The sequence below is a fragment of the Phyllobates terribilis genome, unplaced genomic scaffold, assembly GCF_046119375.1.
Source record: "Phyllobates terribilis strain yellow unplaced genomic scaffold, ASM4611937v1 Scaffold_4__5_contigs__length_816908805, whole genome shotgun sequence".
NCBI classification, from domain to species: domain Eukaryota; kingdom Metazoa; phylum Chordata; class Amphibia; order Anura; family Dendrobatidae; genus Phyllobates; species Phyllobates terribilis.
Window position 1 is genome coordinate 653,443,288 of NW_027362764.1, and position 18,430 is coordinate 653,461,717.

Here is an 18,430-nt window from a genome sequence, read left to right on the forward strand (position 1 = left end):
ATTCTAGGTTCTTCAAAGTAGCCACCTTTTGCTTTGATGACTGCTTTGCACACTCTTGGCATTCTCTTGATGAGATTCAAGAGGTAGTCACCGGAAATGGTCTTCCAACAATCTTGAAGGAGTTCCCAGAGATGCTTAGCACTTGTTGGCCTTTTGCCTTCACTCTGCGGTCCAGCTCACCCCAAACCCTCTCGATTGGGTTCAGGTCAGGTGACTGTGGAGGCCAGGTCATCTGGCGTAGCCCCCCATCACTCTCCTTCTTGATCAAATAGCCCTTACACAGCCTGGAGGTGTGTTTAGTGTCATTGTCCTGTTGAAAAATAAATGATGGTCCAACTAAACGCAAACCGGATGGAATAACATGCCGCTGCAAGATGCTGTGGTAGCCATGCTGCTTCAGTATGCCTTCAATTTTGAATAAATCCCCAAGAGTGTCACCAGCAAAGCACCCCCACACCATCACACCTCCTCCTCCATGCTTCACGGTGGAAACCAGGCATGTAGAGTCCATCCGTTCACTTTTTCTGCGTCGCACAAAGACACGGCGGTTGGATCCAAAGATCTCAAATTTGGACTCATCAGACTTAAGCACAGATTTCCACTGGTCTAATGTCCATTCCTTGTGTTCTTTAGCCCAAAGAAGTTTCTTCTGCTTGTTGCCTGTCCTTAGCAGTGGTTTCCTAGCAGCAATTTTACCATGAAGGCCTGCTGCACAAAGTCTCCTCTTAACAGTTGTTGTCTGCTGCTAGAACTCTGTGTGGCATTGACCTGGTCTCTAATCTGAGCTGCTGTTAACCTGCGATTTCTGAGGCTGGTGACTCGGATAAACTTATCCTCAGAAGCAGAGGTGACTCTTGGTCTTCCTTTCCTGGCGCGGTTCTCATGTAAGCAAGTTTCTTTGTAGCACTTGATGGTTTTTGCAACTGCACTTAGGGACACTTTCAAAGTTTGCCCAATTTTTCAGACTGACTGACCTTCATTTTTTAAAGTAATGATGGCCACTCGTTTTTCTTTACTTAGCTGCTTTTTTCTTGCCATAATACAAATTCTAACAGTCTATTCAGTAGAACTATCAGCTGTGTATCCACCAGTCTTCTGCACAACACAACAGATGGTCCCAACCCCAATTATAAGGCAAGAAATCCCACTTATTAAACCTGACAGGGCACACCTGTGAAGTGAAAACCATTTCCGGTGACTACCTCTTGAATCTCATCAAGAGAATGCCCAGAGTGTGCAAAGCAGTCATCAAAGCAAAAGGTGGCTATTTTGAAGAACCTAGAATATAAGACATATTTTCAGTTGTTTCACACTTTTTTGTTAAGTATATAATTCCACATGTGTTAATTCATAGTTTGAATGCCTTCAGTGTGAATGTACAATTTTCATAGTCATGAAAATAGAGAAAAATCTTTAAATGAGAAGGTGTGTCCAAACTTTTGGTCTGTACTGTATGTATATATTTGTGTATATAGGTGTGCATACAGTGCTGCTGTGTATATAGGTGTGCATGTACAGGAGCTATCTACCTTCATGTTTGTATAAACGTACATGGGATTTGTTGTGTATACATGTGGCGGTATATGTGCCCTGGTATACGTGTGTACACAGCAGTTGCCTCTATATACAGTATGTATCATGAGTTAAACATGTGGCTGAGATACAGCCGGGGTCTGACACCTGCTGTCTGTAGAATGTGCATTGTGTATCCGTTGCCTTTAATTATTTATCGTGTAAAATGTGTGATGATTCTCGGATCCTTTGACCAGTGGGAGCCATAAAAGAGCAATAATAATAAAAGCTGAGCGGTGGAAGGGGCGTACAGCATACAGTACAGGACATGATTACATTATATCCACAGATATCTAATAGAAGTGAATAATAATGGAGGCTACAGGAGAAGTAGCAGGCAGTCATCAGTCTGTACCGACATTGGAAGAACGATGATAACAACAATAATCAGTGCAAATAAAACACCACAAAGAAACAACACATGATTATAAATATGATCGCATTGTATAATAACGGAAGAATGTACAGTATGTAGTATTAATGGCACAATATTAGTGTTGGCCACTATAGTCGGGTTCTCTATATATCATACTACATCCCATCATCTACTGCAGATGACACTACACATCCCATCATCTAGTGCAGACGACACTACACGTCCCATCATCTACTGCAGATGACACTGCACATCCCATCATCTAGTGCAGACGACACTACACGTCCCATCATTTACTGTAGATGACACTACACATCCCATCATCTACTGCAGATGACACTACACATCCCATCATCTAGTGCAGACGACACTACACGTCCCATCATTTACTGTAGATGACACTACACATCCCATCATCTGCTGCAGACGACACTACACATCCCATCATCTACTGCAGATGACACTACACATCCCATCATCTACTGCAGATGACACTACACATCCCATCATCTACTGCAGATGACACTACACATCCCATCATCTGCTGCAGACGACACTACACATCCCATCATCTACTGCAGATGACACTACACATCCCATCATCTACTGCAGATGACTCTACACATCCCATCATCTACTGCAGATGACACTACACATCCCATCATCTACTGCAGATGACACTACACATCCCATCATCTACTGCAGATGACTCTACACATCCCATCATCTACTGCAGATCACACTACACATCCCATCATCTACTGCAGATGACTCTACACAGCCCATCATCTACTGCAGATGACTCTACACATCCCATCATCTACTGCAGATGACTCTACACATCCCATCATCTACTGCAGATCACACTACACAGCCCATCATCTACTGCAGATGACACTACACATCCCATCATCTACTGCAGATGACACTACACATCCCATCATCTAGTGCAGACGACACTACACATCCCATCATCTAGTGCTGACGACACTACACATCCCATCATCTACTGCAGATGACACTACACATCCCATCATCTACTGCAGATGACTCTACACAGCCCATCATCTACTGCAGATCACACTACACAGCCCATCATCTACTGCAGATGACACTACACATCCCATCATCTACTGCAGATGACACTACACATCCCATCATCTAGTGCAGACGACACTACACATCCCATCATCTAGTGCTGACGACACTACACATCCCATCATCTACTGCAGATGACACTACACATCCCATCATCTACTGCAGATGACTCTACACATCCCATCATCTACTGCAGATCACACTACACAGCCCATCATCTACTGCAGATGACACTACGCATCCCATCATCTACTGCAGATGACACTACACATCCCATCATCTACTGCAGATGACTCTACACATCCCATCATCTACTGCAGATGACACTACACATCCCATCATCTACTGCAGATGACACTACGCATACCATCATCTACTGCAGATGATACTACACATACCATCATTTACTGCAGATGACCCTACACATCCTTTCATCTTCTGCAGATGACACTACACATCCCATCATCAACTGCAGATGACACTACACATCCCATCATCTACTGCAGATGGCACTACACATCCCATCATCTGCTGCAGATGACACTACACATCCCATCATCCACTGCAGATCGCACTACACATCCCATCATCTACTGCAGATGGCACTACACATCCCATCATCTACTCCAGATGACACTACACACCCCATCATCTTCTGCAGATGACACTACACATCCCATCATCTACTGCAGATGACACTACGCATACCATCATCTACTGCAGATGATACTACACATACCATCATTTACTGCAGATGACCCTACACATCCCATCATCCACTGCAGATCACACTACACATCCCATCATCTACTGCAGATGGCACTACACATCCCATCATCTACTGCAGATGACACTACACATCCCATCATCTTCTTCAGATGACACTGCACATCCCATCATCCACTGCAGATCACACTACACATCCCATCTATCTTACTGGACACACAGCTGTCATCTTTATGTAGAATGGATAATCAGTTGTTGGGTGAAGCATTCATAAGATTCTCGGCGCTCACTTGTGGTATTGGGGTATATTCACACACAGATTCCGGGGCAGAATGAATGAAGTCCTGCATGGTCTTATAACCCACATCACTGCTACATGTGTGATTAATCCCGGCCAATGTGCTGCACCTGTCCGCTTTCATTATTAGGTGCGGCTCGTCATAGCAGAGAAGGCCTTGAAGTGTGAAGAGCACGATGTGAGCCTTCCGCTGAGCGAGCACAACGAGCCCTGGTTCATGCGGCTCAACCCCTCCGGAGAAGTACCGGTGCTGGTGCATGGCGACAATATCATCTGTGAAGCCGCGCAAATTATTGATTATCTGGAACAGACATTTATTGATGGTAATATTGCTGTGATATGATGTGTGCACTATAGTATTAAGGTGGAAACTCTGCCATTAGTACATACTGTATATAGAAAATTGTATGAAAAGAAATGAAAAATGCCATGTGCAGCCCAGAATGCTGGTAAGGAGCTGCACCAGCATCACTACAGGAACCAGTACTGGAGAAAGCCAGGGAAAAGGGTCTGCACACCAAGCAGTGAGGAAATAGCAAAACATTATTAGGTATTATACAAGAATTACTGTATATAAACGTCCACATGAATATATAACTCTGAGACCTTGGTTTCAGTGTATATACACTGCTCAAAAAAATAAAGGGAACACTTCAACAACAGAATATAACTCCAAGTAAATCAAACTTCTGTGAAATCAAACTGTCCACTTAGGAAGCAACACTGATTGACAATCAATTTCACATGCTGTTGTGCAAATGGAATAGACAATAGATGGAAATTATTGGCAATTATCAAGACACCCTCAATAAAGGAGTGGTTCTGCAGGTGGGGACCACAGACCACATCTCAGTACCCATGTTTTCTGGCTGATGTTTTGGTCACTTTTGAATGTTGGTTGTGCTTTCACACTCGTGGTAGCATGAGATGGACTCTACAACCCACAGAAGTTGCTCAGGTAGTGCAGCTCATCCAGGGTGGCACATCAATGCGAGCTGTGGCAAGAAGGTTTGCTGTTTCTGTCAGTGTAGTGCCCAGAGGCTGGAGGCGCTACCAGGAGACAGACCAGTACACCAGGAGACGTGGAGGGGGCCGTAGGAGGGCAGCAACCCAGCAGCAGGACTGCTACCTCCGCCTTTATGCAAGAAGGAACAGGAGGAGCACTGCCAGAGCCCTGCAAAATGACCTCCAGCAGGCCACAAATGTGCATGTGTCTGCACAAACAGTTAGAAACCGACTCCATGAGGGTGGTATGAGGGCCCGACGTCCACAGATGGGGGTTGTGCTCACAGCCCAGCACCTTGCAGGACACTTGGCATTTGCCACAGAACACCAGGATTGGCAAAGTCACTACTGGTGCCCTGTGCTCTTCACAGATGAAAGCAGGTTCACACTGAGCACATGTGACAGACGTGACAGAGTCTGGAGACGCCATGGAGAGCGATCTGCTGCCTACAACATCCTTCAGCATGACCGGTTTGGCAGTGGGTCAGTAATGGTGTGGGGTGGCATTTCTTTGGAGGGCCGCACAGCCCTCCGTGTGATCGCCAGAGGTAGCCAGACTGCCATTAGGTACCAAGATGAGATCCTCAGACCCCTTGTGAGACCATATGCTGGTGCGGTTGGCCCTGGGTTCCTCCTAATGCAGGACAATGCCAGACCTCATGTGGCTGGAGTGTGTCAGCAGTTCCTGCAAGATGAAGGCTTTGAAGCTATCGACTGGCCCGCCCGTTCCCCAGACCTGAATCCGATTGAGCACATCTGGGACATCATGTCTCGCTCCATCCACCAACGTCACGTTGCACCACAGACTGTCCAGGAGTTGGCGGATGCGTTAGTCCAGGTCTGGGAGGAGATTCCACAGGAGACCATCCGCAACCTCATCAGGAGCATGCCCAGGCATTGTAGGGAGGTCATACAGGCACGTGGAGGCCACACACAATACTGAGCCTCATTTTGACTTGTTTTAAGGACATTACATCAAAGTTGGATCAGTCTGTAGTGTGTTTTTCCACTTTAATTTTAGGGGTGACTGCAAATCCAGGCCTCCATTGGTTAATAAATTTGATTTCCATTAATGATTTTTGTGTGATTTTGTTGTCAGCACATTCAACTTTGTACAGAACAAAGTATTCAATGAGAATATTTCATTCATTCAGATCTAGGATGTGTTATTTGAGTGTTCCCTTTATTATTTATCTCATATACATATGAGATATATACTACGAGTCTCTCCTACTACAGGGTAACATAGACTCATAGAATGTTAGAGTTGGAAGGGACCTCCAGGGTCATCTGGTCCAACCCCCTGCTCAATGCAGGATTCACTAAACCATCTCATACCAATGTCTGTCCAGCCTCTGTTTGAAGACGTCCATTGAAGGAGAACTCACCACCTCCCGTGGCCGCCTGTTCCACTCATTGATCACCCTCACTGTCAAAAAGTTTTTTTCTAAGACCCATCAATAAGAATACACCCAGTATATAAAGGGAAAAAAAGGTACAAGTTACTGTATAAGAAGACTAAATGCTTAAGAATAATACTGAATAAAGACATCAGTGTTATAATGAACATGAACCAAAGTCAGCATGTAGGACTTGGGTCGAATTATAAGCGCACTTTTCCCCCAAAATTTGGGAGGAAAATGTGGGTGGGTCTTATTGTCTTAATGTAGCTTACTAGGAGGGGGTCAGCGGCGGTGGGGCCGGATTACAGGAGGCAGGGAGCCGGAGGTGGCAGGAGTGGTTTGATACTTCGGGCTCTGGGCTAGGAGGCTGTGGGCTGCAGGAAAATTGCACATGCGCAGATTTAGAGCTTTGCTCAATGACGAGCCAAAATGTCAATCTGAGCATGCGTCGGCATTATTTACCTAAAGCCCACTACTGGGAAATCAATGTGCGCAGTGGGGACTCCACTCCTGCCTCGCACCGCCGACATTTTCCTGAAGCTCACCACCAGGAGATCAATGGCTCCTGCCTCGCACCTCTGGGACATCTCCTCCCAGCCCAAGGCCCACAGCATCGCCACACTCCTGCCTCCTGTGACCCCGCTCCATCGCCGGGGCGCCCTCCCTCTTTCACCGGTAAGCTAAATTCGGACTATGAGATGGACACCCTTTTTCAAATTATAGAATATTTTTTTCCTATTTTCCTCCTCGAAATTAGGGGTGCGTCTTATGGTCTGAAAAAATTCTATCTTTTTACATAGTGTTTTATAGGAGAAGCCTGAGAAACCGCCATCATTATTTTTTCCATCCAAGAAAAATTGTTGAACCTCTGATCAAACTCTGATGGTAAAAACTGACACTGACCGAACTCTGATTAAAAACACTGATGAAGCTCAGACCGATTTTAGTGACTGAGAAAACTAACTGACTTGTGAATGAGCCATAAGGCTACGTTCACCTGTGGCAGATATATTACAGACATTTTGGTGAATGTCGCTTTTATGTGGATGAGGCTTGCAGAAATCCAGGCAAATGCTGCAAAAGCATCCACATTCACATGTACTGATCTGATTTCTGCAAACAACCTAAGAGATTATACCCCTATGATTTCTTCATTTTTGGAATGATCCCTCCCTTCTCCTAGAAGTGAGAATTTTCTATGAGGGTCCAATAATCCGGAATATTTTATCATTTGTCACATGTTCTCATTTTACAGTGCTATTAATTTGGGGTATTTATTTGCCAGTTGTATGTATTTTCAGAGAATACACCAAGGCTGGTGCCAGATGAAGGAAGTGTCTACCACATCAGAGTGCAGCACTACAGAGAACTGCTGGACTCGCTGCCCATGGACGCGTATACTCATGGCTGCATCCTGCACCCGGAGCTAACGGTGGATTCTATGATCCCAGCATATGCCACTTCCAGAATCCGCAGTATGTACATGATATACAGTACTGTGCATCCCAGAAGGATGGAAGCAAAATATCACAAGCTCTTAAACTGTGTATGATTCCAACTGTACATGGACCAGATATGGGATTCTTAGTCTGGATGAAGAATTGCACCATTTAAAGATCCAGTTCCAACTATTCATATTTTTCTGATGTCCCTATAAGTTATATAAACAGCAATGCATATCGTATTGTATACAGCAGAGGTTATGTAATGTCAAGCAGCTAGTTCGTCGCAGGTCCCAAAAGTAGAGTAATCAGAAGTCAAACGTGATTGGTGATAAGTTTTGATTATGGGAAAACTCCTTAAGGCCTCATTCAGACATCCTTTTTTTGCATACGAGTGCTATCCGTGTTTTTTACGGAGAACACTCGTACCTGTGATAGTCTATGGGGCCATTCACATGTCCGTGACTTTTCGCAGTCCATGCATAATCGCAAAGTCATGTCCAATTTTAATCGGAGTGTTGGATCAGAATCTGCAATGGGTCTGTGAAAAAAATCGGACAGCACTCAGATGGCATCCAAGTGCTTTCCGACTTTCATGGACATAGGAGAAGGTGGATAAACTTTTTTACAAGAAAAACTGATGACACTCAAACCAAACTCTTATCAAAGTTTGATCAAAATAATCAGTCCGTTCTTGAATGTGAGAAAAATGGACATCTGAATGAGGCCTTAGGGCATGTGCAGACAATGTCTTTTTAAGGCGGGCGAACCCAACAACTTTTTCAATAGGAAGATGCTTAAAAAAAAGTCAACATTTTTTTTTCTGAATTGTCATGTTTAGGTTTTTTTTTTTTGACATTTCAAGAGTGTTTTTTTTTTATTTTTTTTTTTCCAGCATTTTTTGTGACTTTTACTGGCATTTCTTTTTTTTGACATTTTAACTCCATTTAACACTAAAGAAACGAACAGTTTTTCATGCAAAAAACGCTAAAAATGACTTCTATTATAAATTACAGACTCAGTAGAGCGGAAAACACCTCTTGTTTGGAATACTGAAGTGGTTGAAAGATGCTCAAAAGCCTGATCATATAAACAGCAAGTCAATTGTACATAGAGATGCTCATGTTAATTCTTTTCAGCGTTTAGCTAGCGCCTTTTTTCAAGCAGTTATCGGTGCGGAATCTACGTGAAAAAGACGTGGTGTGCATAAACACTTAATGATATTTCTCACATAGTTGTTAACCATTTGCAGGTCAGATTGGAAGTACTGAATCTGAACTTAAGAAACTTGCTCAAGAAAATCCAGACCTTGAAAATGCCTACATTGCAAAACAAAAACGCCTAAAAGTAAGTGTTAATGTGTTTTTTAGTTTTATGAGAGTTTTTAATATCTGAATTTACTCTTTTGAAGACATCTTCAGCACATATGTCCTATATGGGTATATAGACATAATAGGACGAGGGGTCGTCTGATTAGGAGCCTTCTTAATGAACAAGAAGAGAGATCTGCTCTGGAGCTATCCATGTATTACATAAATATCTGGCTGATTTCAGGTCCCAGACATATATAAAAGGGGTAGTTTCTAGTGAGACAGCACCTTTTAGTAATGCAATTAAATGCTACATTGCAGTTTGGTTTCTCAATAACCAGAAGTAAACTTTTAGTAGGCCTCACAGTCTACAAAAACATCCCTTTTATTTTATTGCGGGGGTAACTGAGAGGTGTAAATAAAAATAATGATAATAAAAATATTTTATTAAATTTTTTTAAAACTGTATATTTAGTGATTGTAGATTTTTGGTGATGGGTTGTTATAAGGGATGGCGGTGCAAATAGATTCTCATGACTCGATCCAGCGGCCAGGTCAGTAAACTGACCGTCAGGTGGGATCCCTGCGAACCACCTCTTTACTGCCAGACCCACAGATAACATCTGCGTGATAATGTGGCAAATCAGGGATCTTCATGGGCGGAGTTGATTTTTTTTTTTTTTTGGCGTGAACAAGCCGGAACCCCGAACACGAACCCGAATTTGAAATGCCGAACAAATTTGCTCAACACTAGTTATGACAACTTTCCATTCATAGCTGATTTGTGGGTTTTCATCATGACGATTTATTTCCAGAACAAACTGATGGAGCACGATAACATCAAGTACTTGACAAAAATACTGGATGAGCTGGAAAAAGTCCTGGACCAGGTTGAAACTGAATTACAGAGACGTAGCGAAGAAACCCCAGGTAATTATAACCAATAATAACTACGTCTAAAAGGACAGTGTCGTCAGAAAATGACTTATTGCTTAAGTCTGATTTTTATGTTACCGGAGCATACTGTACTCTAGGCAATCTGGGCAAGTCTGGAGGGAGAGGAGGACGTGACCGTGAAGTAACCTATGTGGATCCTTTATCTTCTACTGTATATAGAGTTGTTATCTGTAATTGTAATTCTGTCTTTGATGATAATGAGACTACTGAAAAGTCTTCTGTACAGAACAGAAAGCATATGTTTAGCCAGTGTGAAAATTGGAAGATTTCTATATTTATTTATTTTTTAATTCAGAGAGTGACATAGAAAATTTGAAAAAAAAAACATTATCAACGTTAAAAAATATATACGTTTCACATAAAATCCTGATTTAAACAGTAAGTAAGCCTTTGATTGCCCTTTTAACTGTAAGCAGATTGGTGGGTTTCCAGGTTCTGTTACCCTGATCGCTGAAAAGACCCCTGTGAGGTTCACAGCTAATGTGACATGAGCGCGCAGCTTCTGCCTAAGGACAGAGTTCATAGATTCTCTCATCCAAAAGAATCGGGCTGATTATGCAAATGACACTCTGATCAGTGTGGGGATAGCGTGATCCGATTTCTCGGATGAAGAGAGCATAGAAATTTTTTTTTCCATTTTCTTCATTCTGTCAGTGCGCAGAAATCAGACTGCACTCAGATGTCGTGCGATTGCAGTCCGATGGTTTCAACGCACTCATTGATTTGTATGGCTGAGTGCAATCCGAATAACAGATCAAACTTGGGCGAGCTTCAATTTTTTTATTTTTATCCTTGAACAAAGTCTGTCCGATTAAAAAAAAAAAAAAATCGGACATGAACACTGCCCCATAGAATAACATGGGGACGAGTGCTATCCGAAAATACAACGGATATCACTCGTCCAAATATTACGGCTGTCTGCCCCTGCCCTAAGTGTGCACAGTGAGTGGAGTACAGCTACAATATTGTCCATCATAACCAGAACCTATCAGAGAAAAATATAGTTATCTACTGCCATAAAGCTATGATTTTGCAGCGTTTTTATGCAAATTAAAATCTGCATTTTACAGTACCAGCAGAAGCTGTGAGAGTTCACCTCATGCACACAATTGTTTTTTTCTGAATTTGAGAACTGCAAGGTTTTTTAAATCTGCACCAAGTCAATTCTTCCACTGTTTTTGCAGCGGTTTTTTTCACCCATAGAAAGCAATGGGAAAATGAAAAAAAAACGTGGCAAAAAATGTTTTTGCGGCATTTTCACTGTAGTTTTAAAGCACTTTTGCCAAATAAAACTAACGTTACTAAACATGTACTGTAGACAAAGCACACATGTAATCCCCACCCAAAAAACTCTGCAAAAAATGCATTAAAAGCGCACCAAAACGGGCATTTTGAGCACAGCACTTTTACTTCCCAAAGAATTTGTCTGAATATGGCCTAATGATAATCTGCCTATAAATACTGTTCTAAACATATGCAGATGTCTAACTGAATGTTTGGCTGTATGGCGAAAATTAAGTTGTATTCTCCCATGTTCAGTCAAGTGGGTGGTGTAGGACAGCGAACAATCACTACACAATGAACACACACACTGTAGGCTGTCACTCACTAAGCGGTGCATGTGATTACAGCACGCTCACTGTGTAGAGCCATAACTCCTCACAGTTCTGGCACTGCCCACTTGACTGAAAGTGAGAGCATATGTTTAGAACAGAATTTATCTGCAAGTCAGCACTATGGCGGCAGGGAAATACTGTTTTTTTATGAGAAGTATTGCTTTTTGTCACTGGTAAAATTGTAATCATATATATAGAAGCACTTTAATTTTTATATCCATATATATGCAAATGCTTAGATAGAAACTAATCAGGTAGATAGAATGATAGATAATATAGGTATTATATTTTTCGGACTATAAGACGCACCTAGGTTTTAGAGGAAGAAAAGATAAAAAAATTGAAGCAAAAAATGTTGTCACGATGCACTGTTATGGGGGAGGGGTCTGCTGCTAACACTGGTATATGGGTAATGTCCCCCAATTCTGTACTAATATCCCCCATCCTGATATATATGGCCCCACCTTCCTATTTTACTTGGCCCCATTCTGGTATGCATGGCACCCCCCCATCCTGGCTTGCATGGCCCCCCCCCATCTTGGCTTGCATGCGCCCCCCATCCTGGCATGCATGGCCCCCCTCATCCTGGCATGCATGTCATCGCCATCCCGTCAGGCTGCACACAAAAAAATAAACAATTCTACTCACCTTCCTTTCCTCTGCTCCAGTGCTGTGTCCTGTTCTGCTGCCAGCAGCTGATCTCACCACTTCCCACTCCTGGACTATGGGTGTGGCGAGTAGTGACTATTAGTTCTCCTTAATAGCGCGCACAGTGTCAGCCTGAGCTGCCGCTCCTGCAGCAGCTCGATAATCACGTGTGCCCGCTATTAAAGAGCATGAATATTCACTATGCTCATGTGAGTGGGGAGTAGTGAATATTCATGCTCTTTAATAGCAGGCGCACGTCATCACAGGGCCGCTGCAGGAGCCAGCAGCTGCTGCTGACATTGTGCGCTCTATTAAGGAGAATGAATATTCAGTGCTCCACACATCCATGGGCGTGGGGAGCAGTGAATATTCATTTTTCTTTAGCAGTGGGCACAGTGTTGGCTGCAGCAGGCGGCTCCTGCCTCCTGTGCCCCGCTCCTCCGTTGATGCCACTCCCCCACCCCGCTCTTTCATCCACAGCCTTAGCAACACCTTTCTGACTATACACAGTCGGACTAGAAGACGCACCCCCCACATTCCTCCAAAATTTTGGGGGAAAAATGTGCTTCCAAAAAATACGGTTACCCAAATATCATATAGCGCAGTAAAATGTATGTGAGTAAATGTTTCTTTCCTTTGATGTCCCTTCTTTCTCTCTGCTCTGCAGAAGAAGGGTCGGGCAGTGAGTCCTGGCTGTGCGGACAGTTTTTCAGCCTGGCAGACGTATCATTAGCTGTCACTCTTCACCGATTGAAGTTTCTTGGATTTGCCAGAAGAAACTGGGGAAATGGAAAACGTCCGAATTTAGAGGCATATTATGGAAGAATCTTGAATCGGAAGACTTTCAATCAAGTTCTTGGAAACGTCAATAACATTTTAATCTCTGCCGTGTTGCCGACTGCGTTCCGAGTGGCCAAAAAACGAGCCCCATCTATTTTGGGCACTACTGTCATGATGGGATTGCTGGCGGGAGCAGGCTATATTTTTTTCCTTTGTGTTAGGAAAAGACTTTTCAATGCAGTCTCATCTATTAGGTCAAAACACTTTTTTTAGTGCACTTAGTTGATCAGAATATAATATCATTCAGTAATTGTAAAGGGACAGGAATATTTAAGAATTGTAAAATGTGACAAGTAGGATTAGGGATTGTGAAAATAAAGCCATTCTCACTGTATACACATCTCAACCCCACATGGTGTCACCACAATAAAATATAAGTGAAATTTATACATATTGCTATTGGTATTTATGTGTTTTATTGCTTAGAACGTTACAATGATTGATAAACCCTCACCCGCTGTGTATGACTAGGACTCTGGGTGTCTTTCATCTCCTCCATTGCTGCAGAATGCTCCTATTACATGACGGCAAGCTGAGACCTTGAATACCGAAGGGAGCGGATGAGCAAAGTACATTAGAAAGCTAGAACTGTTAGGTATACAGAGAATATCCTTTATTTGTCAAAAACACCTTTGCTTTTATGGAAGGTTCAGTGACACAAAGGGCTTGGTGCATGTGGCGCTGCTCAGATTTTTCCTACATGTGTCCCTGTCCTTGCTATTACTGTATATTTTATGCGTTGTGTCTCAAAGTGCAGTAGTATTTTTTTATACCTTCAGCCAAAAAAGGAAAAATTTGTTTGGGCTAAAGATGAGCAAAATGTATTGCATTGCTCCATTCCAACTTTCGGTCCATTCCTTTATTGCAGCCAGACTTGGCTGATATTCACGGCCTCATCTCTTCTTGCCGCCTTTCTGTCTTTTTAGGCCTTGCGATATCATGATGTTGCAGCAAGATAAATGTCATAACATTGAGTGACACCTAGTATTTAGGCCTCACGCAAAATCATCTTTGGCCCCAGGAAGCATCAGAGATGCCGGGCCGAGGATGCCAGCCACAGAAGGTCTGTAACAGAGGTCTGAATCAGAGGTTGAGCCTGGTTAACACAATCTATTTGCTTCTCTTTAAGGTTAGGCGCAGATGACCGTTTTCATTTCATCCGAGAAAATCGGTCCGATTACGCTAATCACCCTCTGATCAGAGTGGGATCCGACTTTCTCGGAGGTAGACATTAAAAAACAAGTTTCTCCACCTATTCCATTATATCAGTCATCCAAGTGCAGTCTAAATTTTTTTACCGACCCATAGACATGAATGGGCAAATGCCATCCAATTCTTGGAGGCTAATCGTTCATGCTGTGATTTTTTATTTATTTTTCTGCTGACCACTAGGTCCAAGGAAAAAAATGGACTGTCATTGAATGTCATGGGTACGAGTGCTATCAGTCAAAACCACGGATAGCACTCGTCCAATTTAAACGGTCATGTGCTCGAGCCCTAATACTGACTTTTAAACTCCCACTCATGTTTCTTATTAGGGTACCCTATTTCAGAGATTCGGTGAGGAGGCATGATCTCTGCGGGCTTACGCTAGACCAGTGTTTCCAAAACTCCATTCTCACGGCCCCAACGGATCATGTTTTCAGGATTTCCTTTGTATTGCAAAGGGGAGAGAACCTATGATAGTAATTCCATCACCTGTGCAACACTAAGGAAATCCGGAAAACAAGATCTGTCGGGGGCCGTGAGGCCTGGAGTTTGGGAAACACTGCTTTAAACCATTAATTTGGTCCTATTAAAGGGAATCTGTCACCCCCTGGGAGATAACAGACCTCTACTATGGGCATACAAGTTATAGAAAAGTAAATCTATACTTACCTGTATGGCCCATAGTAGAGGTCTGATTGCAGAGAAAAGTGTTTTTATCACCACTGTTTTCCACAGGCTTGGCGTCCGGGGGATGCCAAGAAATCCCCGCCTGTTTATTATTCCCCGAAATCCCCGCCTATATGCTTATTTATCATATTACCCCGTGCATTGTTCTCCCTTATTTCCCGGGCATTCGCCGCTCACACAGAGCACTCTTTGCTTCCTCCCGGCCCGTCTCTCCGTGCACTGTGCAGGGCCCTGTGATGTGCAGGGGAGGGGGGAGTATAATAAATACACACATAGGCGGGGATTTCGGGGAATAATAAGCATATAGTCGGGGATCTCGTGGCATCCCCCTGACGCCAAGCCTGTGGAAAACAGAGGTGATAAAAACACTTTTCTCCGCAATCAGATCTCTACTATGGGCCATAAAGGTAAGTATAGATTTACTTTTCTATAACCTGTATGCCCATAGTAGAGGTCTGAATTTTCCCCCTGGTGACAGATTCCCTTTAACTGTTTCATGCCAAAAATATATTTGGGGCAAATTCCAACTTGCCTGTGCCCAGTTTTCAGCCAAACAAACAAAATTGTACAGCGAGGTGTCCATTCTTTTGCTGAAAAACAATAAATTTGCCTAAAAGACCCCTGCAGAATTTGTCCAAAATGATGCTATAAAACCTGATGCAGTAACCTTCGTGAATGTGGTCCATTGGGTCAGTCTGGAGTGCAGGCTGTCTAGTGCGCAGACGATTGCCTAGACACGACACTGGATGCCTGGCAGCAGGGCGAGGTGTGTGCATAGGTTTCCAGCCTGAGACTATACAAGGGTGTTTTCATTCTGCAACTAATAGCTTAAAAACAGTGAGGAATTGAGACAAAGTATATTAGAAAGTTGTAGAATTTTTTATTTTACAATTATTAAACTTTATTAACATTTAATCAGAAACCCTACATGATTTTTAGACAATCATACCATAATTTACCACCAGATGCCAGCAGTGTACCACAGCTCTCCTGATTGTGGATTCTTACTGTTTTTCTATTATTACTGACAGTGAATCTAGTTTTTATTAATAAATTACATTTTATTTATTGTAATTGGTATGTGGCACTTAAGTTTACTGCCAAAGGGAATAAACTAAAAACAAAACTCAAATGATGTCCTTATTTCAACCTCCATGCTCCTGCCCCTTCACCTGCAATCATCACATCAGCTAATTGTCAGACCTGAAGAACAAATAGCTGAAAAAAGAATCTAAAGTCTGTGGCCCCGATTCTTCAAGTGAAGGGGCTTATGTTTTCAAACAATTATGTACCCTTACAATAACCGTATCCTAAAGGTGTAGCAAAAGAAAACCCCAATTTAAGTAAATCTGTCACCAGATTTCTGCTGCCCCATTTGAGAGCAATATTAGCTAAGAGTAAAAACTCTTGATTCTAATGCTGGATCACTTACTGGGCTTCTTGCTGTGATTTTTTATAAAACACAACTTTATGTACTGCTTCTCTTCTAGTCTTCTCAGTAATGAGCACCTGCTACGTAGGCCTCCATATTCATGATCTCACCATTGATTGGCAGCTTTTTGTCTATGCACAGAGTAAGCGGAAAGCTGCCAATGAGTGGTGTGGGCGGAGTAAAAGCTTGACACTGAGAAGACTAGCAGAGCTGCAGCAGACAAAACAATGATTTTATCAAAAGTAAAGCAAGAAGCCCTGTAAATGGCATACAGCTTGAATCAGGGTCTCTCCTTATTTTTGCAGCTCTTAGACTATGAAGCATTAACCTGGACGGCCATACTCTATTATTGCACGGAACAGGCTCAGGAGCTGAGCATGCTCCATGCAGCTTGGGTTCTGGCTGTTTTACATAGCCGGCACCAAACAGTAACTGATGCGATAAGTGTTAGCTCAAATTTTACTGATTGATAACTCTCATTTTTTTGCATAGGAATGTAATAAAGGGTTTTTCCCATGAGCAAAGGTAATTTTAATCAACATTTTAATTAATAGATCTTTAAATAATAATAAGTTGCACAATTGGATGTGTTTAACCCCTTAACGACTACTGATACGCTTTAAAAGGCATTCGTTAAGGGGCCTTATTCCGTCATCGCCGTTTTAAAACAGCGATCGGGAATAGCGCCACCCGGCGGCAGTAATTCTCACGGGTGTCAACTGTATGTGATCGTGGGTCCCGATGGTTGCCATGGTACCCTGAGATCATGTGATGATGCCAGGGTATGGTGACCTGTATCTCTGGGTCTCACAAGCACAGTCAGTGAGTCACTGACAGTCTCATGCACTGCAGTACATGCGTATGAGACCAGCAATCAAAGTGAAAATGATACATGTCCCACAGTGGGACTAAGTGTAAAGCAAAAAAAGTGACATAACATACAGTACAGACCAAAAGTTTGGACACCTTCTCATTTAAAGATTTTTCTGTATTTTCATGACTATGAAAATTGTACATTCACACTGAAGGCATCAAAACTATGAATTAGCACATGTGGAATTATATACTTAACAAAAAATTGTGAAACTACTGAAAATATGTCTTATATTCTAGGTTCTTCAAAGTAGCCACCTTTTGCTTTGATGACTGCTTTGCACACTCTTGGCATTCTCTTGATGAGCTTCAAGAGGTAGTCACCGGAAATGGTCTTCCAACAATCTTGAAGGAGTTCCCAGAGATGCTTAGCACTTTTTGGCCCTTTTGCCTTCACTCTGCGGTCCAGCTCACCCCAAACCATCTCGATTGGGTTCAGGTCTGGTGACTGTGGAGGCCAGGTCATCTGGCGTAGCACCCCATCACTCTCCTTCTTGGTCAAATAGCCCTTACACAGCCTGGAGGTATGTTTGTGGTCATTGTCCTGTTGAAAAATAAATGATGGTCCAACTAAACGCAAACCGGATGGAATAGCATGCCGCTGCAAGATGCCGTGGTAGCCATGCTGGTTCAGTATGCCTTCAATTTTGAATAAATCCCCAACAGTGTCACCAGCAAAGAATCCACACACCATCACACCTCCTCCTCCATGCTTCACGGTGGGAACCAGGCATGTAGAGTCCATCCGTTCACCTTTTCTGCGTCGCACAAAGACACGGTGGTTGGAACCAAAGATCTCAAATTTGGACTCATCAGACCAAAGCACAGATTTCCACTGGTCTAATGTCCATTCCTTGTGTTCTTTAGCCCAAACAAGTCTCTTCTGCTTGTTGCCTGTCCTTAGCAGGGGTTTCCTAGCAGCTATTTTACCATGAAGG

At 42.9% G+C, this 18,430-nt stretch overlaps 1 protein-coding gene across 1 annotated transcript in view; it reads left to right on the forward strand.

Annotated features, from left to right (window-relative positions):
• Positions 1-13,651, forward strand: part of GDAP1 (ganglioside induced differentiation associated protein 1) — a 16,823-nt gene extending 3,172 nt beyond the window's left edge. The window contains exons 2-6 of the mRNA XM_073676750.1: positions 4,201-4,393; positions 7,780-7,953; positions 9,173-9,267; positions 10,046-10,160; positions 13,119-13,651. Of these exons, the coding sequence (XP_073532851.1) occupies positions 4,201-4,393; positions 7,780-7,953; positions 9,173-9,267; positions 10,046-10,160; positions 13,119-13,504 (963 nt within the window). The 3' untranslated portion in view covers positions 13,505-13,651. The remainder of the gene's footprint in view (positions 1-4,200; positions 4,394-7,779; positions 7,954-9,172; positions 9,268-10,045; positions 10,161-13,118) is intronic.
• Positions 13,652-18,430: the final 4,779 nt, after the last annotated feature.